The 21185-nt window shown below is 46.0% G+C and overlaps 4 protein-coding genes across 7 annotated transcripts; 2 read left to right on the top strand and 2 right to left on the bottom strand.

Moving 5' to 3' along the window:
* Window positions 1-1238: 1238 nt before the first annotated feature.
* helq (helicase, POLQ like) lies at window positions 1239-8321 on the bottom strand. The gene is made up of 18 exons (XM_053411004.1): window positions 7771-8321; window positions 6832-7474; window positions 6119-6297; window positions 5674-5874; window positions 5523-5595; window positions 5352-5449; window positions 5164-5262; window positions 4595-4740; window positions 4285-4524; window positions 4059-4200; window positions 3874-3978; window positions 3590-3791; window positions 2897-3054; window positions 2721-2819; window positions 2451-2624; window positions 2252-2365; window positions 2034-2168; window positions 1239-1535 (listed from the first exon to the last, which is right to left on the bottom strand). The coding sequence occupies exons 1-18, from the start codon at window positions 7957-7959 to the stop codon at window positions 1431-1433; spliced, it is 3102 nt and encodes a 1033-aa protein (XP_053266979.1). The 5' UTR covers window positions 7960-8321; the 3' UTR covers window positions 1239-1430.
* Window positions 8322-8473: 152 nt separating this feature from the next.
* Window positions 8474-9984, top strand: mrps18c (mitochondrial ribosomal protein S18C). Its single transcript, XM_053411010.1, has 6 exons — window positions 8474-8620; window positions 8758-8804; window positions 8894-8977; window positions 9060-9117; window positions 9208-9267; window positions 9831-9984. The coding sequence occupies exons 1-6, from the start codon at window positions 8560-8562 to the stop codon at window positions 9905-9907; spliced, it is 387 nt and encodes a 128-aa protein (XP_053266985.1). The 5' UTR covers window positions 8474-8559; the 3' UTR covers window positions 9908-9984.
* On the bottom strand, window positions 9790-15257 carry abraxas1 (abraxas 1, BRCA1 A complex subunit). 3 transcript variants are annotated; one of them, XM_053411009.1, is made up of 9 exons: window positions 13710-15257; window positions 12961-13051; window positions 12818-12854; window positions 12683-12749; window positions 12413-12609; window positions 12114-12233; window positions 10827-10911; window positions 10629-10740; window positions 9790-10548 (listed from the first exon to the last, which is right to left on the bottom strand). In XM_053411009.1, exons 3-9 carry the CDS (start codon window positions 12838-12840, stop codon window positions 10277-10279), a joined length of 876 nt encoding a protein of 291 aa, XP_053266984.1. In that variant the 5' UTR covers window positions 12841-12854; window positions 12961-13051; window positions 13710-15257; the 3' UTR covers window positions 9790-10276. The 3 variants fall into 3 exon arrangements, with proteins under 3 accessions (XP_053266984.1, XP_053266982.1, XP_053266983.1); XM_053411007.1 differs by lacking the exon at window positions 13710-15257 and adding an exon at window positions 13511-13703; XM_053411008.1 differs by lacking the exon at window positions 13710-15257 and adding an exon at window positions 13485-13614.
* Window positions 13741-20062, top strand: gpat3 (glycerol-3-phosphate acyltransferase 3). 2 transcript variants are annotated; one of them, XM_053411006.1, is made up of 14 exons: window positions 13741-13836; window positions 13931-14002; window positions 14545-14740; window positions 14872-14938; window positions 16333-16600; window positions 16691-16765; window positions 16870-16959; window positions 17382-17475; window positions 17580-17695; window positions 18692-18747; window positions 18829-18914; window positions 19110-19238; window positions 19497-19576; window positions 19750-20062. In XM_053411006.1, the coding sequence occupies exons 3-14, from the start codon at window positions 14597-14599 to the stop codon at window positions 19865-19867; spliced, it is 1323 nt and encodes a 440-aa protein (XP_053266981.1). In that variant the 5' UTR covers window positions 13741-13836; window positions 13931-14002; window positions 14545-14596; the 3' UTR covers window positions 19868-20062. The 2 variants fall into 2 exon arrangements, with proteins under 2 accessions (XP_053266981.1, XP_053266980.1); XM_053411005.1 differs by having other exon boundaries at window positions 13763-14002.
* The last annotated feature ends 1123 nt before the right edge of the window (window positions 20063-21185 follow it).

Genomic DNA, 21185 nt, shown 5'->3' with positions numbered 1-21185 from the left:
TCATTTATATCATATAAAATATGTCATCTATATCGTTTAAAATCATTTTTCAGTGTGTTTCCTGTCGCGATACGCTCGCGTCAAGCGGAAAAAATAGACTCGACGCCGAAACGATCGCTTCACGGCGCTAGGCAGCCGCGGCACAACGCTACGCTTCAGCCTCCGGTGTGTTCAGCGCTGCGGTTTAACATGGGAGTGGATGGGAGCCAGAGGATTGGCGCTGCGCTTCCGCCTCGCTTCGGCGTCGCTACCGCGTCCGGTGTGAACCCGGCGTAATGCAGTCAGACGGCAGCTGCCATTCAAACAAACAAACAACATGGATAATTCTGATGAACCTGAGGACCTTCTGGACGGGAAGATCGTGTTCCAAAAAAACAAAGATTGAACATTCATTAAAACCAAGGTGATATGCACACTCTGCGAGAAGACGTTATCGTTTCACCGTAGCAATACCCGCCTAACCACCGCCACGCGAAGCATGTGTTGGTCGGCGAGGGGCGTTCAAGTGGAATGTGCCAAACCAGACTCACTCGCCGGACACATTGTGCAAAAGAAGCGGTCAGCTTTACTGTCAGAGAATTTGAACAAGTTAGTTTGCCTCACCAACTGGCTAAAGACCGAGTAGCTAAGAGGGCCTTTAGAGGCATTAGATTGTATCATGGTGTGGTTAATGGTTGTGTGACAAAAAATATAAAAAATGTCAACCATCCTATGGCTAAGAAGCTCAAATAATTTCTGTTAAATTTAAAAAAAAAAGTTTTATTCAACCACACAATGGCTAAGGAACCCGAATTCTGTTTAGGATGAAGATTATATTAATGTTCCATATGGAAAAGCAATGATAACTGCTGAAGAACTGCTGAGTTGCAGCACAAAAGAAAAGTTAAATGTCATAAATCTTGTTTTCACAAAAATATTCCGAGAAAATCGGTAATGTGATTAATCATGATTAATCCATAGAAACCTGTGATTAATTTGATTAAAAATTTTAATCATTTCACAGCTCTAATAAAAACATGAGACGTTGTGACTGACAGCTGAGACTGACTCCTGGTTGGTTGAGAGCATGTATGGGCGGGACCTCGATACCACGGCTCCAGTCCACGATCACCACTGCACAGACCATTCGTCCATCTTTGTTTATTTATCTGTTGTTGACTCCTTAACTTTAAACTTTAACAAACTCCATTGAATTCGTACGTTCAACATTCAGAAGAAGATTCTTTAAGAAGTCAAACGTGTGTTTTACAGATTTATTTGTCAGAATGAATCTTAGAGTCACAGACGTCTCTTCATGATCACAGTGAAGTTATGAAACTCATTTAATAAAAGAAATGTGTATTTCAAAGCAATGCAAGTATAAAAAGCAGGACGGCAGCCGTTCAGACAGAGAATAAAAGTTATGTATAAATATTTAATGATAAATAAACTCAGACAAGTTGCTCTGCTGATAAATCAGCAGGCAGATCTAACGGCGCCATCAGCAGGTCGTCCACTTCCTCCTGAAGAGCCGCCGCCTTTTCATTCAGCAGCATCTGGGACACAGAGACACAGAGACACAAAGACACAGAGACACAGAGAGACAGAGACACAGAGAGACAGAGACACAGAGACACAGAGAGACAGAGACACAGAGAGACAGAGAGACAGAGACACAGAGAGACAGAGACACAGAGACACAAAGACACAGAGACACAAAGACACAGAGAGACAGAGACACAGAGAGACAGAGACACAGAGACACAGAGAGACAGAGAGACAGAGACACAGAGAGACAGAGACACAAAGACACAGAGAGACAGAGAGACAGAGACACAAAGACACAGAGACACAGAGACACAGAGACACAGAGAGACAGAGACACAGAGACACAAAGACACAGAGACACAAAGACACAGAGAGACAGAGAGACAGAGACACAGAGAGACAGAGACACAGAGACACAGAGACACAAAGACACAGAGACAGGTCATCAGTCCACGTGTTGACCAACAGGTTCAAACCTTCACGTGGAGGCACCAGGACAAACTCACTTTAGCCGAGGCCACGATCTGATTGGCCTGTTTGTTGGACAGGTGTTCTATGGTCTTGGACAGGGAGGCGGGGTCGGCGTTCGCCAGGCGACTCAGCGTCTTGTAGCCGGCGTTGTAGAGCTGCTTCGCTCGTGACTGGAGGAAAAAACAAACATGAGAACATACTCTATGTGACGATACAACTAAATTGTATATGTTGTTACAATTACTTCACTGACCTCCATGACTCCAACCACCTCCATCAGAGGGATAAGCTCCGCCCTCACACAGTAACTCAGCCTCCGCGTCAGCTCCGTCAGCAAAGCTTTGAACGGCCACAGCTCCTCCAGCTCCTGATCTCACACAGGAAACACAGATTTATTCAGGTTCAATGTGTGAGAGCAGCTGCTGCAGATCCAGGTCGGAGGAGGGCGGTACCTCGGTGAAGTGCAGGACGCAGGAGCAGAACGCCGACGAGGAGCTGAGCAGAGTCTGCACGAAGCCTCGGCTCAGCTGGAACCGCTCAGCCACGCTCCACAGGTTCGTTTCCCTCAGGAGACAGAACAGCACCAGAGCCAGGTACATGCGTCTCGCCACCGTCATGTCCACATTCTGTCTCACAGCCACAGGGAGACGACATCAGCTGATTTCACACCTGAACACTGTGAACATCATCGTGAGCTTTCTCTCTCACTAACTCTCTCGTACGTTTTTCACCGTCTGTCCGGCAGCTTTTCTCGCCACAAAACTCTCCGGCACGCCGACGGCTGCAGACATCTTCTGCTCGGCCACCGACAGCAGCGTGAACTGAAAGAGACGACTGAGAATATTACAAAGACGAGTACAGACCAGCGACAGCCCAGTGACCGACAGCGACTCCACACCTGTCTGAAGTAGATCATCCAGTCGGGTTTGCACTGGGCGACCATGTCGTAGGGCGTCACCAGGTAGAGCAGGTGCAGGTAGCTGTTGAGCAGCAGCCCCTCCAGGCCGCGGGACAGGTCCTGGTAGAGGACGCCACTGCAGCTCAGGTCCACGGAGCCTGAGGACGAGAGGAGGGGACCAATCACTGAGCTGTGACATCACAAGCTGGGCGGGTCAGAATCCAAGGAGACCCTCACAGTGATGTCATCGTGCATCTTCTTACATCACAGCGGAGAAACCAGCCAATCAACCATGTGACTACACTTCACGGTTATTGTTTTGTTTTATTTTAAATACCAATGTTGCATTTGTCATCTAGATATGAATTAATCCTGGTAATAGTGCTTTTATTTTGAAGTTACTGAAAAGTCTGATCAACTCAAAACCAGGTAAGAATCAGGATTTAAGAGAAGGAACACACACTGAAGGTTTCTCTCTGTCGCAGCATCAAGCTCTTTGTTTGATTTTTGTGTTTATTTTGTTATTTCACATGATAACATTTTTTATATGTTTAGTTTGATCAAACCAGGTTCACGTGAGTCTGATAATAAGAATTCTACAGATGCTGTTAAATGATGATGCTGGCGTCAGTAAACTATTATAAAACCTTCAGGATGTGAAACTCGTGAGACTCAGCGTCGATGATGCGTCACCTTTAAACGTAGCCTTTCCGAGCTTGGTGACCTGCAGCGTCTGTGTCTCTGAGGTCACGGCGAGGAGGTCTTTGTCCTGCAGGACGTCCACACACTGCTGCACCACGTCCCACAGGCTCCGCTCCGCACACAGCTGCTCCCGCTGCACGTACAACAGCGTCCCCTGCAGGAAGTCCCGGACCTGCTCCATCGAGGTGGTGATCTGACAACAGAGCAGCTGATTCTTACTTCTTCTGTTACCTCGTCGGTGTCGTGAAGAAGAACGAGCAGACAGAAGGATTTACATTGAGTCCGATGAGCGACAGGATGAGACTCAGGATTCCTTTCCCCTCGTCGTGCATCAGGTGACTGCGACAGTTCTCCATCGGAGCGCAGACCAGTGCTTGAGCCTGAGAACAGAAGAATCAGTTTGAGACCTTCAGTCCAGTCCTCTGGGGCCGATCAGGCTGGAGTGTGTGAGTCTAGGCACCAGGTTCCTGTCTTTGTCCTGCAGGACGAGGATACTCTCCCCCACTGTGTCGATGCCCGCTCGCCCGGCTCGTCCCACCATCTGTTTGTACTGACTCCTCTTCAGGAAGTCCGCGGCCACGTACGGCGAGCGGAGAATCACTCTGGACATCGAGGTCGGTCACAGATTAATAATCTCAGTAAACATTCACCGCTCGTCTTTATCTACAGACACTGATCCGTCTCACCTGCGAGCCGGGAGGTTGATCCCAGCAGCGAGGGTGGAGGTGCAGGCCAGGAGGCAGAGCACGCCGTTGGAGTAGGCCTCCTCCACCAGCTTCCTCTCCTCGGTGGTCAGTCCGCTGTGGTGGTAGGCCAGGCCGTACGGCACCGTCCTCCTGAGCACCGGACACACCGAGCCGTCCCCGCTGTCCTTCAGCTCTCGGAGGAGGACGGCCTTGTCCTCCCGCCTGTGCTGCAGGAAGTCCCTGTTCGATCAGAGGAAGGAGTCAGTGGCGGCTGACGGCACCAGAGACGACAGACCACTGGTTCACTCACTCTCTCAGATATTTACAGATCATCCCTGCCACGTTCTCACAGTTCTTCTTGGTCGGACAGAAGACCAGACACGAGTGCGTGGGAATGACCTCAGTCACCAGAGCGATGATGTGGTCCGGGTCCATCTTCTGCATCGAGCTGGAATACTGAGAGACACCAGAGAGCAGACAGTGAACTCATCTTCAAATATCAATAAACTAAACTAGCTGTCAATCATCTGTGGTATGCCCCCCCCAACACATCTGGTGCTTTATGGTCTGTTTGACTTTAAATGATCATAATTTACTAAATGAACATCAGCTGTTTGAAGAAGACTTGAAACTAGAGACTGAGACAGAAACTCCTGAATGTTACTGACTTCATGAAGTGAGAAGAAGAGTCACTTTCTATAGAAACTACCAGAGGAGTCGCCCCCTGCTGGTCACTACACAGAACACCATCTTCAGACTCGTCTGTCTTGGCTTCACTTCACGAGTAGAAGTTGAATTATTTGTATGTGTGTGTCTCTGTTGTGTAGTTGTGCGCTGAAAGCGAACATGACGACTACAACATGTGAAACCTGTGTTTACCTTATAGTTGAGAAGACGTGAGAACCTGAAGCAGTCCTCCTCCTTCGGGTCCACTTCATAGATGGTGTCGTTCAGTTTGACGTATTCTTTCAGCTGGACCTGGAAAGAGGAAGATTAAATCTCCACAGCTGAAGAACTTCATCATCACAACACATCAGCTTCATGAATACACGTTTAGAATCACTCACAGGTCTGAAGTCATTTGTGTAATTTTCAGCCTTTAAAAACGTCTGCAGGTCCCGGATGTTTCCCAAGGTGGCGCTCATGCCAATAATCTGAGTCTTTTCTGGAAAATAAATCAGGAGCATCACTCATTTAATCCAAAGATAATAACAAAAGAAATGAAATAAGACACTTACTGCTCATGTACAGAACTTTAGCCAGAGTCATTTCAATGACAGCTCCTCTGCTTCCATCACCCAACATGTGAAGCTGCACCAGAAGAAAAACAGCTTCCATCAAACCTCAGAACATCTCAACACCTCAAACTCCTTCTGTTTAAAGTTCTACCTCATCCACCACCACCAGGCCGACGTTATCCAGCCGGCCGGACTCGATCAGAGAGTTCACCAGGCCGTGGCCCTTCTCTATCGTGGAGATGTAAAGGGACGTCTGGTTTCTCTGCTTCACCGGAGGAAACCGGCCCTTACTGCCGGCGTACTCCTCCACCATGAAGTCCAGCTCCAGGCCGAAGCTCGCCAGCCCGCGCACCTGAAACATCCACAGAGTGAGTCCGTGGAGTTTAGGAAAGGAGTCCCACAAGGCTCCATCCTCAGTCCTCTGCTCTTCACTGCTGACAACAACAACAACATCTCCACGACACGATCATCTGCAGTTTCAAGCTACAGTCATCAGCTCTCTCTAATCAGACAGCTGGTCTAAATGCTGATTTAACAAAACATGTTACTCCCTCGACGTGATGATGTGGTTCTTCGGTCTGAACCCAAACCAGTACCTTCTCCTGCACCAGTGAGATGTATGGCAGGATGAACAGACAGTCCTTCTTCCTGCACAGCAGCTCTCGGAGGATGAGGATCTCTGCCACCAGAGTTTTCCCTCCGCTGGTCGGAAGAGAGTAGATCAGATTCTTCCGCTGCTGAACACAGTCCAGGTTCAGACACGTCTCCTGCCAATCTGAGACAGACGAGGAACAACAAGCTTCAGTGGCTTGACGGAATAAAACAGAATCCACCTGCCGACACCTCTAAAGCTGGTTTACATGTTACATGAGGATCATTTACAATAAAGGGTGAGAAAAGTGCTCACTTACACTAAAGGTGACATCTTCAAATGTCTTATTTTATAAACTTCAAAACTCAAAAGTTCTCAAACAAACATCGTAAACATACTTGGAACTAAACCCAGATTCTGATTCACACTGGTCTGATCGTTCTGTTGATCTCTGCTTATTCTCCTTTTTTTATTCATGTTCTATAACTTCTTATTTGTTATATTTCTTAATTTCAATATTTGTTATTGTGGTGTGGATTATTGAATATTTGTATTTCTTGTAAACGTTGATCTCAAAGTTTTGGATTCATTGTTTCAAGTGAGAACATGAAACGAACACGAGATCTGAACTCGTCTTCTTCGTCTCTGACAAACTGAGACGTTTTGTTTTAACTGGTTCACACGACCTGATGAATCCATAATGAAACCGTCCGTCACCATATAAGCTCTTGATTCCTCTCAGCCTGTACATCAGGTCTTTTACTTTGGAGGGGAGTCCAAAGAACGGCCCCAGGTCGCTCGTCCCCGAGGACACCGTCTCCATGGCCTGCCGGGCCACGCTGATCTCCTTGGTCACCACGGCCTCCTTCATCCCGACAGAGCGACAGACGCTGGACGGAGCGGCGGCGTTACAGAGCATCGTCCTCTTCAGCTGATCCGTCACGCTCCTCCTCGCTCGGCTCCTGGTTCTATCGTCTGTCCCGGCCCCAGACGTCCTCCTGTGTCCACTGTCTCCTGCGTTTCTAGAAGGTGTTGAAGTTTTGTCTCCGTCCTGCAGCTTGTTCCTCTTCACACCTTCACCGATCTGTTCTTCAAACTGAAACTGGCTGAGAGGTAAGTCCTCGAAGGGTTCGTCTCCCAGGACGTCCAAGATGGAGTCTGTGAGGACATCCTGGCAGGAGCGCTTCTGGACGCCGTCTTCGGGCGGTGGCGGAGCGGCGAGGTCCTGCTGGTCCACGGCCACGATCTGGAGCTCACGCCGTCTCTCGTCCCGCTCTGCGTCCTCGAGCTTCCCCAGGAGCGAGCTGTCCTCCAGGAGACTGTCGTAGTCTCCAAACAGGTCCTCCGTGTCGCTGCAGAACTGCAACGAGACAAGAGACACGAGACAAGAGACACGAGACAAGAGACGAGAGACACGAGACAAGAGACGAGACACAAGAGACAAGAGACAAGAGACAGAAGACAGGAGACACGAGACAAGACACGAGACACGAGACACGAGAGACAAGAGACAGGAGACATGAGAGCGTTCAGTTCACACGTCAAACAGACGACCTCTCTTCAATGGTCCTATCAGCTGACTGCACAGGGAACTGATTCCAGATCAGACTACTGATCAAGTATCTGAGAATGTGTCTGTCTGATCTTCTAACTCACCTCAGCAGGTTGAGCCATGATGCTGTTGAGCCTCCTGTTGGTGGAACATGTGTCTCCTCCTCCTCCTCCTCTTCCTCCACCTGCTCCTCCTCTCTTCCTGGCAGGGGTCATGTGACTCTGAGCTCCATCTCTCGACCTCTTCCTCCCGGAAACTCGTTTTATTTTGATATCTCTGTCTCCACAGTTCATCGCAGGTCATGATCCATGTTAAACAGCTGCTGAACAAACACTACAGCTACAGACCGGAAGCTACACACACACACACACACACAAAGCCTCCTTTCCGTTCAGATGAATGATGCTAACAGACGTTAGCCGGTGTTAGCTCCTCTCGACTCTTTGCTGCTTCAGCTCGTGAACTCGTCACTTCAAACAAATGTTTACAGATTTTCGATAAACGTTTAAAAGTTTGTCACAGGAACGATTCGATATAAAATCGATGATAAAGTTTTAACTCTAGTGAAACTGAAGCAAACAGCCGCTCAGAGATCAGCACGAGTGTCAACAAGAGAGAAGCCCCTCCGTCACTTCCGGTTGTTTAAAAACTTTAATCAAACAGAAACAGTTTCTGTTACTTTAGCTGCGACCATAGGAAGTTACTTTATTACTCGATTACAGTAACGACGAGTGTCTGAATCTTTATGTTTAAATGAACGAATCATTTTATTATTATATTATATTAAAAACCCACAACAGACAAACGAAGAGGTAGGAACTGACAGTCCCTCCTCACGGACGCGCCGGACCCGCTCACAGGTCGGACCGCTTCACTTCCGGTGTCAGGTCAACATGTTCCCTCTGAGATTGTCGCTGCGGTTAAACTCGATTTTATCTCAACATGGAAACACGAGTAAGATCAACTCAACGTCTAGTTTCTGTGTGAATGTGACGCAGTTTGTTACGTTTTCAAATCAAATGTCCAGTTAATGCTAATGCTAATGCTAACTAGCCCAGCAAGGAGACTGACTGTGACATCTGTCTCTGTAGGTTTGAGGAGTGTGACGTCAAACGTGGTCCAACGGAAAGATGACGTGGTGAGTGATATCATTCATGACAGGAACCTCAGGTAATACGTCATGAATTAAGTTTAACCACGTGATGATGTTTGTGTTCATGTCGTCAGCTCGTGAAGATGGAAAATCCGTTTAAAGAGGCTCAGACCGGATGTGTCCTGTGTAACGTGCAGGTGGATTTCAAGAACATCCAGGTGAGTGACACCTGTTTGTGTGTCTGTGTGTGTCTGTGTGCGTGAGTGTGTCATGTCACTAACACGTCTACCTGTCCTACAGCTGCTGTCTCAGTTCATCTCCCCTCACACAGGACGGATCTACGGCCGACACATCACAGGTGAGTGGCAGTGACGTCAGGTGATCCATGTGATGTCAGGTGATTGATCTGAGATCAGATCTGTGACTCGTCTCCGCTCTGATTCCTCAGGTTTGTGTGGAAGAAAACAGAAGGAAATCTCCAAGGCCATAAAGAAAGCTCACTCCATGGGTAAGATTCTGTTCACTCGTGTTACTGAAGCTGTTTTCAGACATGAACTGAACCACTGACGTGTTCCTCACGTGTTCCTGACGTGTTCATCACATGTTCCTGACACGTTCTGAAGGTTGTGTGTGTGAGAACAAATGTCTGAGTCAGTGTCTCTGGACATGTTCTGGATCTTCTCCAGCAGCCTCCTGGTAAAATGTGTGTAACATGTCAGAGTGAGTCCATGTGAGGAACCAGCAGGACAATGTGTGGAAGCTTCAGTGAGCGAGTGGACGTGTGGATGAGGTTTCTAACACGTGACGTGAAACTGGAGGAACACAAACATCTCAGGATGAAGAAGAGGAGCCGGACACGTAGAAGACGAAGACGTCCACTTGGAAACACGAGGAGATTCCAGATCTTCTGGTGATGAGGGCCGACGCCATAACATGTCCCGACAACATTTGACTGAGTTCATGTCTGAAAACAGCTCCTGTCCACGGGGTTCAGTCTGTTGTTATATGTAAATTCACCACTAGATGTCACTAAAGCTTCTCAGATTTAATTCACTCGACTCTTTCCTGCAGGTTTCATGTCGGTGACTCACAAACACCCACAGTTCATGAAGGATCCCAACATCTGTGGCATCAAACATCTGCATTAGGGGACGGACCCGTGTCTGTATGAGTGTGTGTTTATGTGCGTTTGTGTCATTTGTGAATTAAAACCTGTTAATTATGAGTCTTTTGTCGTCAGTTTGTTGTCGTTCACCTCAAGATGTTTTCTTCACATTGAACAAACTGAACCAATGTGAAGTTTAAAAACTGTGTAATAACACATTTTCATTATGTTAACAAATGTATTTAGAAAAAATTAACCGAGTAACCTGAACCTTTAAAATGTTTACAGTATAATAATACAATAGTTTCTCTTTACAATGAACATTTCAGCGTGTTAGACTCAACAAATCAAACTGTTCATTGTCAGGATCCAATCAGCTGCTTCCAAACGTGACATCAGAGTCATGTGACCATTAGAACCAGGCGTGTGCTCCAGTCAGGACCTGCTGCTCCTGTGTTTCCGCTCTCGGCCTCTTCCGACAGTTCGTCTCTCTGGAGTCGGGAGCGTTGCACTTTGAGATCGTGGAAACGTGTTCATCGTGTTTGGCGCCGCAGACGACAGGAACAGGAAACGCCTCCAGAGTCAGAGTCTGTGTGTGGAAGAGAGGCGAGCTGGCGAACAGAGCGGTGAGCGCCTCGCGGAGCAGCAGGTTGTTCCTGTGCTCAGACGGATCGCTGACGGTTTCTGCAAATAGACAAACACACAAAGATGAGTTTCTGAACATCTTCTCTGTGCATCAAATGTCTTATGAACTGAGAACCGACCTTTTCCCGCTTCGTTCTGCTGCTTCTCCCGGACTCTCCTCCTCAGCGCTGAGACCTCGGCCTGCAGCTCCTCCAGCAGACTCTCGCTCTCCTCCACGTCTCTGCACGCTTTCTGTCCCACACACGGAAACATGAAGGAGTTCAATACGAGTCTCACGTGTTCCTCAAACCAGCGGCTCTGTTTCCTCTGGTTCTCACCTGCAGCTCCACCTGCAGAGAGTCGTTCATTTTATTCACTTCATTGACTTCCCTCAGGAGCCCGTTGGAGGAGAAGAAATTCGACCTGCAACAACAGGGAGAGAAGTCAACATTATAGACGTGACGTAGACGTGATGTAGACATGACGTGATGTAGACGTGATGTTGACGTGACGTAGACGTGATTTGATGTAGACATGACGTGATGTAGACGTGATTTAGACATGACGTGATGTAGACGTGATGTAGACATGACGTGATGTAGACGTGATTTAGACATGACGTGATGTAGACGTGATGTAGACATGACGTGATGTAGACGTGATGTTGACGTGACGTAGACGTGAGGTGACGTAGACGTGACGTGATGTAGGCGTGATGTAGACGTGATGTAGGCGTGATGTAGACGTGAAGTAGACGTGATGTGATGTACACATGACGTGATGTAGACGTGAAGTAGACTTGATGTGATGTAGACATGATGTAGACGTGATGTGACGTGATGTGATGTAGACGTGACGTAGACATGATGTACACATGACGTGATGTAGACGTGAAGTAGACTTGATGTGATGTAGACATGATGTAGACGTGATGTGACGTGATGTGATGTAGACGTGACGTAGACATGATGTAGACGTGAAGTGATGTAGACGTGATGTAGACGTGATCTAGACGTGAAGTGATGTAGACGTGACGTAGACGTGATGTAGACATGACGTGATGTAGACGTGATGTAGACATGCCGTGATGTAGACATGCCGTGATGTAGACGTGACGTGATGTAGACGTGACGTGATGTAGACGTGATGTAGACGTGACGTGATGTAGACATGACGTGATGTAGACGTGATGTAGACATGCCGTGATGTAGACATGCCGTGATGTAGACGTGACGTGATGTAGACGTGATGTAGACGTGACGTAGACATGATGTAGACGTGAAGTGATGTAGACGTGACGTAGACGTGATGTAGACATGACGTGATGTAGACATGACGTGATGTAGACGTGATGTAGACATGCCGTGATGTAGACATGCCGTGATGTAGACGTGACGTGATGTAGACGTGACGTGATGTAGACGTGATGTAGACGTGATGTAGACGTGACGTGATGTAGACATGACGTGATGTAGACGTGATGTAGACATGCCGTGATGTAGACATGCCGTGATGTAGACGTGACGTGATGTAGACGTGACGTGATGTAGACGTGATGTAGACGTGATGTAGACGTGATGTGATGTAGACGTGATGTGGGTGTGCAGCTGCGTCCGAGGTTGTACCCGTGTTTCTTCATGGTGAGGTTATAACCTGCTGCTGAACAGGAAGTGGACATCTTCCAGTACGCCAGCTGCTCCAGTAAACCCAGGTTAGTGACCAGGACGCGAACGTTGAGGAACGTCCTTCACAGGCGAAGAACATTGAACATCAAATATTTGTTGGTTTTAGTTTCCATGTTTTTTATCATATGAGAGAATAAAATGTTTTGTTTTGTCTGATAAAATAAGTGAATAAAGTGAAACATATATTTCTAATCAATCAAACAAGGAAATCATTGTCATATTGAAGGCGGCGGCCTCACCTGCTGCGGGAGATGAAGGCGGCGTACTCCGTCCGGTGGGTGGCGCCCGCAGACGTCAGCTTGCTGGGCGTCAGCAGCACAAACAGCATGTGAGGGTTGGACAGACACGTCTTCAGGTTCTCGTGGACGATCTTTTCTCTGAACGTCATCCGTTGATCTGAGTTCCGTCTCTGTCTGTACCAGCCAATCACGTCCTCCTGCCGGTGCATGACATCATCAGACCTGACCCTGCTGGTTCTAATCCACGTCCGACACTCGGTGGTTTCTTACCTGCTTGTTGTTTGCAAGGACTTTGTGTAGCTCCTCCATGTTCACGTCTCCAACACTGTTGTAAAAACTTCACACACAGAAAGTTAAACAGTTTAACATTAACACAACCGAGTGAATGAATCTGCAGAAACTCACCTGCTCAGCCTGGGACACGTCATGTGCTTCTGAACATCTGTGGCAGAAATGAAAGATTTACTTTTCAGCAGAGGAAGAAGAGTTCAGGCTCTTCACTGAAGATCAAACACTCAAAGTGACTCAAGTTAAAGCAGAGAACTGACTGTAGATCTCCTCGATGTGGATGTGATCAGGCTGAGAGTCACTGATGGTCACCTGCTCCTCAACGCTGCTCTGACCCAGGACCAGTCCCTCCTGCAGACACACACCAGACACATGGGATTAGATCCAACATCCACCTCACTGTCACATCGAGGAACCAGCCTCATCACCCGCTCTCCACTGGACTGATCCCTGAGGTTCAGGACTTCAAGTGAAGCTCTGACACAGTCACTGAACTTTACTGAAGTCACAGTTTTAATAATTCAACTGTAGAAGAAAAAAACATTAAACTAGATAAAAAGGGATGAATCAGCATCTCGTGATTTAAGGTTCTACAGCTTTGTTGAGTTATTTGAAACGATATTTACTGATTTAAGAATCTTTTATTGAATTAAACATTGTCAGAATGAAGCATCAGATCCAGATTCGAGTTCCTGCAGCTCCTCAGAGAACCAGTTCATCTAATGAAGCTCGAACCAGAACCAGTCCGTTCAGTCACGTGTTGTTGCTTCGCTCATTAAAACACCTTCATCCCATCAACGTGTTCCTCACCGCGTCCGCGTCACTGTTCAGATGCTGAAACATTAAAGAAGATAAAACGATCCCGGAAACACGAACTGTGGGCTCCGCCATGTTGTTTGTGATGCTAACCTGCAGCTAGCCTACTGGGAACCCGCTGCTAACCACCTGCTAAGCTAACATGCAGCTAAACCACTGTGGACCTGCAGCTAACGAGATGCTAACTGCTAACCTGATTTAGCGAGCGTCACGGCAGCGCAGGGAGTCTACGTCAGCACGTCAGGGTGACGCAGCAGCAGGGGGCGTGGTCTGTCGCAGAGGACCAGCAGTTAGTTTTTTCTCCTCTCGTCTGAAAAAAGGTAAATAAATAAATCACGTGATTTAGTTCGTGTTGTTTCTCTTGTTTATCAGTTTAAATCAGTTCGTTCGGTTTAATCTCATCTTCACCGTCAGACTGAACATCTACTCGAGTACTTCTACTCGAGTACAGGGCAGCTGGAGCGAGTACTCTTCACTTCGTGTTACGTAAGTACTTCTATTATTTAAAGTTTAAGTACTTAACGTGTTACAGAGAACTCTGAACACAGAGAACTATTCTCTAAGATTAAAGTACAAATACCGTTATATAATAAAGTTAAAATCCTGTAGAAGTGCCAACAAAAGGTAAAAGTACTGTTTATTAACTTTGTTATACTTCATATTCTGTTTAATTATTGTTTTATTATTGATGAATATGTGAGCAGAGGTTTTTTTAAGTCACTTTTCAGCTTCTCATGTGAAAATATTTGTGTTTAGTCATTTGAAGAAAAATCCTCCAGTTCTGTGTGAATTATTTAGTTTGTAAAAATAAATCGTTTGTTTGTGTTTGATTCTCCTTCAGAAATACTTTAAAATCAAATAAACAGAAACAGACAATGATTCAATATTTAAAAGTTTCAGGGACTTAACAGCTGATGAGGAATTTCAGTATCGAACGATTCAAAGTTTGACCTGATGGTGGCGCTAGATGAAAATGCTTCAGGATTCATCCCCTGGAGAATCGGCTCAGTCCATCTATTGTGTTTCAGTGTGAGACGATGACGTGACCTCGGAGCCGCAGATCAGTGACCTCCTGTGGTGATGGACGACCTCTGGCCCGTGGCTGTGGGCGTGTTCCAGGCCTGGATGTTCGTGGTGGTTTTCTTCATCATGCTGCCGGCCATGTGCGGCCTCTCGCTGGGCGTCACCAGCGTCTACATCCAGATCCTGGTCAAGATCCTGGAGGTAACGTGAAGCCCAGTCCACTCTCAGCTTCCTGTCTGTTGTCGTGTTTTTACATTCAGACACTTTGTCGTCTTCATCTTTACCGAGCGTGTGTGTTCAGTCTAAATGTCCGAGGTCACGTGTGTTCCTAGTGGGCGACGTTACGAATCCAGAGAGGACGCCAGGAGCAGCCGAGCGTCCCCGTGCCTCTGCCCAACGGTGAGTCAGCTCACATGTTTATCACCTGTAAGATTCACACAGGGCTTCATCAGGCTGCTGTTAGCCTACACTACCCAAGATGCACCACTCTCCAGATGGCGACAAGACGTCCGACGCTTCAGTGTCAAGAGGTCGTCCAACTTCCAACTCAAAAAAGTCTCTTCTCAAAAAGTTTAAATATCTTAACTCCTGAATATCTTTGCGTTTAGAACCCAAATAACTAATATACAGTATATGTACATATTATATATGAAGGGATTATTTTCATCAGGATCATGTGTAAATGACTCAGCACATGCCGTCCGGCTGCACTCAGGTCATGTGACTGTGTGTGTGTGGGAGCTTCCCATTGGTCGGCTCGGACGTCTGATGTCGGGGTTTCAAAACCCACATGGCTCGTTTCAGGGTGATGATGCAACAGCAGCAGATTATATAAGTTTGACCGAACAGACGACACACACAACCGCACACATGCACATGCACACGCACACACACATATGCACACACACACACGCACACACACCCACCACACACACATACACACACACAACCGGACCACATGCAGACGCACACGCACACGCACACGCACACGCACACACACACACGCACACACACCCACCACAAACACATACACACACACAAGCACACACACAGTTTAGCTGTTTCATATAAAAACACAGTTTGGTATCTGGACATGCAGCAGCCGTGTGTCAGTGTTTGTGGAGCTGCTGGTTCATGAAGGGTTAAATGCTGGAGGTCGTCGTCCTCGTGACCTCAGACACTTTCTCATACGTGGTCACATGACTCAGAGTTCGGGAGGATTCGAATCACACAAACAACACAAACTAAACTGAACAACTCATTTTCATCGTCCTGTAACGAAACAGTGAAGTTTCTCCGTCAGTTAATGAGTCGAAACAGAAAGTGATTTAAAACCTGTTCTCATTAAACTGGAGGATTTAAACACGTGTGTCACATGTTCCTTTGTGAGACATTAATTAAAGTTAACTGAATGTAATCAGGCGATAACTCAAAGTCGTCAAGGAGCTTGTCATGTGGAGCGCCCCCTGGTGGCTGACTGCAGTATAAGTCACAAACCCCTCCTCCTCCATGTAATCAGATGGGACAAGGACCAAAGTAAAAACCTCAATAGCACAGCTTCATGAACACTGAACAGACTCTGACTGTTAATTCTCTCATCACCACAAGATGGCAGCGTTTGTGTCCGAGATGTTTTGGCTTCGTTTATGTACAACAGGAGGAAGTGTCGTCAGGTTACCATTAAAACAAACTCACTGGTATCTAATCAAGTCTTATTATAAATGATCAAACACCTGCAGTGAGTTAGAATCTTTCTTAGTTCTTGGTAAAGTCTTAACTCAGTTGTTTCCCAGGGATCATTGAGCGGGCGGGCGGCTCGATGGAGGAGGAGATGGCGCCGGCAGGGGCGGAGTTCTCCCTGAGCGACGCCCTCTTCTTCTACAAGGAGGGCGTGGAGAGCATCGTGGACGACCAGGTGACGCAGCGCTTCTCCTCCGAGGAGCTCGCCTCCTGGAACCTCCTCACGCGCACCAACCACAACTTCCGCTACATCAGCCTCCGCCTCACCGTCATCTGGGGCCTCGGCGTCTTCGTGCGTTACGGCGTCCTCTTCCCTCTCAGGTCAGTGACATTTATCAATATTAATAATAAGGTCTCATATCAACACTTTATGATTCTGGTCCCGGACGTTCATCTCTCATGTTCCTGCAGAATCACTCTCACTGTCATCGGACTCTCGTGGCTCGTGATCGGAACGACTCTGGTCGGGTTTCTGCCTGAAAGCAGGTACGACAACAACAACTCAGTTTCCAGTGTGTTGATTAACATGTTGTAATGTTCATCCATGTTGTGTGTGTGTGCGTGTGTGTGTGTGTGTGTGTGTGTGTCAGTGTGAAGACGTGGCTCAGTGAACTGGTTCATGTGACCTGCTACAGAATCTGTGCCAGAGGTTTGTCGGCGACCGTCCACTATCACAACAGGTCAGTGGGAGCGACTGGTTCCGTCCAGATCCACACGTCAGGAGAAGAACCCAGTACACCTCAGTATCTGGAGGAACTTTCATTACATGTGTACTTGTAGTAGAACTTTACTCTGACTGAGGAAGTTACAGAGAAATCTAGAAAATACTGAGAAATACAGAAATAAATAACAAGAAATCACTAAGAAAAATAGAAAACACCAAGAAATATGAATATGAAGGAATCTAGAAATACACAAAACACGATCTAGAAAATACTTCATCATCTTTACTGTGGCACTGTAACGACGTGAAGTTACACAAATATAAATAATAATAATTGACCCTGGTAAACGTCAGAGTGCAGGACTTTGTAGTATTTAGTCTTTGCTGTCGTTGTACTTTTACTGAAGTAAAGTATCTGATTACTTCTTGTGTCTCCAGAGACAACCGGCCTCAGAAAGGAGGAATCTGTGTGTCCAATCACACGACTCCGATCGACGTGGTGATTCTGGCCAATGACGGCTGCTACGCGATGGTGAGTGTCGTCCGTACAGCGGCTCGGCGCGTTGAGGACGTGATGTCACGGCTCGGCGTGTTGAGGACGTGATGTCACGGCTCTGTGCTTCCTGTCGTCCTCAGGTGGGCCAGGTTCACGGCGGTCTGATGGGGGTCCTTCAGAGGTCGATGGTCAGGTCGTGTCCCCACATTTGGTTCGAGAGGTCGGAGATGAGGGACCGCCACGCGGTGACCAACAGGTTAAAGTTACAACTCTGAAATATGTAGAAATGAAAACTTGTCTCTGTTGTTCGTCTGTTTCCTGTTTGTCCTGGTTGTTGTGACGATGGACGAGGACTCATGGAAACCTCTTCCTGTCTCTTCATGTCTCTTCCTGTCACTTCCTGTCTCTTCCTGTCTCTTCCTGTTTCTTCATGTCTCTTCATGTCTCTTCATGTCTCTTCCTGTCTCTTCCTGTCTCTTCCTGTCACTTCCTGTCTCTTCATGTCTCTTCATGTCTCTTCATGTCTCTTCCTGTCACTTCCTGTCTCTTCCTGTCTCTTCATGTCTCTTCCTGTCTCTTCATGTCTCTTCCTGTCACTTCCTGTCTCTTCATGTCTCTTCATGTCTCTTCCTGTCTCTTCCTGTCTCTTCATGTCTCTTCCTGTCTCTTCATGTCTCTTCCTGTCACTTCCTGTCTCTTCCTGTCTCTTCCTGTTTCTTCATGTCTCTTCATGTCTCTTCATGTCTCTTCCTGTCTCTTCCTGTCTCTTCATGTCTCTTCCTGTCTCTTCATGTCTCTTCCTGTCACTTCCTGTCTCTTCCTGTCTCTTCATGTCTCTTCCTGTCTCTTCATGTCTCTTCCTGTCACTTCCTGTCTCTTCATGTCTCTTCATGTCTCTTCATGTCTCTTCCTGTCTCTTCATGTCTCTTCCTGTCTCTTCATGTCTCTTCATGTCTCTTCATGTCTCTTCATGTCTCTTCCTGTCACTTCCTGTCTCTTCCTGTCTCTTCATGTCTCTTCCTGTCTCTTCATGTCTCTTCCTGTCACTTCCTGTCTCTTCATGTCTCTTCATGTCTCTTCCTGTCTCTTCCTGTCTCTTCATGTCTCTTCCTGTCTCTTCATGTCTCTTCCTGTCACTTCCTGTCTCTTCCTGTCTCTTCCTGTTTCTTCATGTCTCTTCATGTCTCTTCATGTCTCTTCCTGTCTCTTCCTGTCTCTTCATGTCTCTTCCTGTCTCTTCATGTCTCTTCAGGCTCAGAGCTCACGTCGCAGCAAAGAACAAACTTCCCATCCTGATATTTCCTGAAGGTCAGTTTGCTCCACGCCGCTCGGCCCCCGGTCATGTGAGGGGGGGATGATCATGACTTCCTGTTTCTCTGTGTCAAACAGGAACTTGCATCAACAACACGTCGGTCATGATGTTTAAGAAAGGAAGCTTTGAAATCGGAGGAACCATCCACCCGGTGGCCATCAAGGTCCGAACCACGACATCACGTTTCACCACAAACACACACACGGTGTTTTCAGACATGACAACAGAACCTGAGACATCAGAACCTCAGAACTTCATTAGAACTTCATCAGAACCTCAGACCCCCACTTCCTTGTTTCTCTATCAGAGATGCAGAACACAGTTGAGTTGAGTGTGACCTCAGTTCTCTGTGTCTCAGTACGACCCTCGGTTCGGAGACGCCTTCTGGAACAGCAGTAAATACAACATGGTGAGTTACCTGCTCCGCATGATGACCAGCTGGGCCATCGTCGTCAACGTGTGGTACCTCCCCCCCATGACCATACAGGTACGAAGCCCCGCCTCCAAAACACCTCATCTGTCCAGACAAAGATTCATCTGATTTTAAGATATATAAAAATTGATTCCGTATGAGAGATTTACTACGTTTTAATTTCCTGATTTATAGATTCAGTATAAAACCAGTAACTGAACCTGTTCAGGACTCACTGGTTTAATAACTTTAACAATCAATGAGTTGAAGGACCATTGTTGTTCTACATGTTCTTATATAAACATTCTATAACACTAATATCTGTGTGAGCAGGAGGGAGAGGACGCTGCTCAGTTTGCAAACAGAGTGAAATCTGCTGTCGCCCATCGGGGGGGTCTCCTGGACCTGGACTGGTGAGGAGCCACCAGAACTCAGATCACTGCTCGTTCTCCTTCTGAAGCTGTGAACTCAAACAGATGTTTCTTCTTCTTCTTGTTCTTCTTGTTCTTCTTCTTCTTCTTCTTCTTCTTCTTCTTCTTCTTCTTCTTCTTCTTCTTCTTGTTCTTCTTCTTCTTCTTCTTCTCAGGGACGGAGGGTTGAAACGAGGGAAGGTGAAGGATTCTCTGAAGGAGGAGCAGCAGAAGAAATACAGCAGCATCATCACGGGACAGAGCGACCACGACTCCTCGTCATTAACCACATGAGAACTTTAAATAAGATCAAACAGCTCAGATCCTTCTTTGCTTCCTCCTGACGTCCTGTGTGCAACGATGTGTTTTCACCAGCAGGGGGCAGCACGTGATCACAGTTGACTCAGTACAGATCATGTGACTTTAAAATGAAGCAGATATTCAGTTTAAAATGTTATTAACTGTTTATAAATGTGTTTTTAAACTGGACATGGATCTTTATTTACTGGACAGGCACACACACACACACACACACACACACACACACACACACACACACAGACAAACTTTTATTCATGTATTGATTTATCTTTTATTAATGTAATTTTAAAAACGATGTCATCATCGAGTTGTTTGATGTGAAGATGAATTCCTCGACTCGAAGACGATGTGAACAGAAAGTTACAATAGAAAGAAATGAAAGTAAAAAATGATGAAGAAGAAGATTCACGTTCTTCATCCAACCTCCTGTTCAACAGTTTCAATTTAAGACACAAACACACAGGTGAGAATAACAGGAAATAAAAACATGAGAACATAAATCAGATCAGAGAGAAACTGCAGAAATTTAAATTAGTAGACCAAGAAAAAATAAATGATAACAAAAGAACAAAGCTAAAAAGATTAATTCAAACCCGTAATTAAAATGAGATTTGTATATTTTTGATGTTGTCGATCCTCTTTTATATTTTTCTATCATCAGATAAAACAGTTTCAGTTTCCAGCCTGTGAAAATTACTCATAATACAAAAACTCATTTTTCATTTGTTTAATTTTAGTCCAGTTTGAATTTAAATAGAAGAGATTGTAAGATTAAATAACTGAAGTAAAAGAACAGATTTGATCTTTATCTGTTCATCTGGAAATCGGATATTTTAAAATATTTCCCGTAATTCAGAGAGGACACGTGTGTTTCTACTATCTGCAGTAAAAATCCATCAGCTCTGAGTTTTATTTACAGTTTTATTTAAATTGTATGTAAATTTAATCCTCAGATTTATTCTGATAAAATTAAACAGGATGAAAATATATTTAAAATAAATCATCATGTATAATTTTTTCTGAACTCTTTGTTTCTCTTATTTTTTATAAACGTCTTTGTTTCTTCACTTTTTATCTTTCAGATTAAAATCAAAATTAAATGTTCAGAGTGAAAATATCTGTCGATTAAAATGCAGATGTGACGTCATGTGATCAGATGAGTCAACATCTGTCTCCACATGTTGCAGGATCAGGATCTATTACACTCACACTTCAGGAAATAGACTGATTCCATGTTTACACACAAACTCTTGATACAAATATATTTAATGATTAAAATATTAAAGAAACA

The sequence above is a fragment of the Pleuronectes platessa genome, chromosome 19 (genome assembly GCF_947347685.1).
Source record: "Pleuronectes platessa chromosome 19, fPlePla1.1, whole genome shotgun sequence".
Lineage (NCBI taxonomy): Eukaryota > Metazoa > Chordata > Actinopteri > Pleuronectiformes > Pleuronectidae > Pleuronectes > Pleuronectes platessa.
Note: the sequence above shows the minus strand (reverse complement) of the source record. Positions and strands in the feature narration are given on the sequence as shown.

Excerpts from the sequence above, each read along its gene's own strand:
- helq (XM_053411004.1), bottom strand. The coding sequence starts at position 7,959 with ATGAACTGTGGAGACAGAGATATCAAAATAAAACGAGTTTCCGGGAGG. Across the intron at positions 3,979-4,058 it reads AGGACAAAGACAGGAACCTG|GCTCAAGCACTGGTCTGCGC; the intron begins GTGCCTAGACTC and ends TTCTGTTCTCAG. Across the intron at positions 2,366-2,450 it reads GCGTCCTGCACTTCACCGAG|GAGCTGGAGGAGCTGTGGCC; the intron begins GTACCGCCCTCC and ends GTGTGAGATCAG.
- mrps18c (XM_053411010.1), top strand. The coding sequence starts at position 8,560 with ATGTTCCCTCTGAGATTGTCGCTGCGGTTAAACTCGATTTTATCTCAA. Across the intron at positions 8,805-8,893 it reads TCCAACGGAAAGATGACGTG|CTCGTGAAGATGGAAAATCC; the intron begins GTGAGTGATATC and ends TCATGTCGTCAG. Across the intron at positions 9,118-9,207 it reads CTACGGCCGACACATCACAG|GTTTGTGTGGAAGAAAACAG; the intron begins GTGAGTGGCAGT and ends CTGATTCCTCAG.
- abraxas1 (XM_053411007.1), bottom strand. The coding sequence starts at position 13,591 with ATGGCGGAGCCCACAGTTCGTGTTTCCGGGATCGTTTTATCTTCTTTA. Across the intron at positions 12,855-12,960 it reads CCACATCGAGGAGATCTACA|ATGTTCAGAAGCACATGACG; the intron begins GTCAGTTCTCTG and ends TTTCTGCCACAG. Across the intron at positions 12,610-12,682 it reads TCCTTGCAAACAACAAGCAG|GAGGACGTGATTGGCTGGTA; the intron begins GTAAGAAACCAC and ends ATGCACCGGCAG.
- gpat3 (XM_053411006.1), top strand. The coding sequence starts at position 14,597 with ATGGACGACCTCTGGCCCGTGGCTGTGGGCGTGTTCCAGGCCTGGATG. Across the intron at positions 14,939-16,332 it reads CCCCGTGCCTCTGCCCAACG|GGATCATTGAGCGGGCGGGC; the intron begins GTGAGTCAGCTC and ends GTTGTTTCCCAG. Across the intron at positions 17,696-18,691 it reads CGCCACGCGGTGACCAACAG|GCTCAGAGCTCACGTCGCAG; the intron begins GTTAAAGTTACA and ends ATGTCTCTTCAG.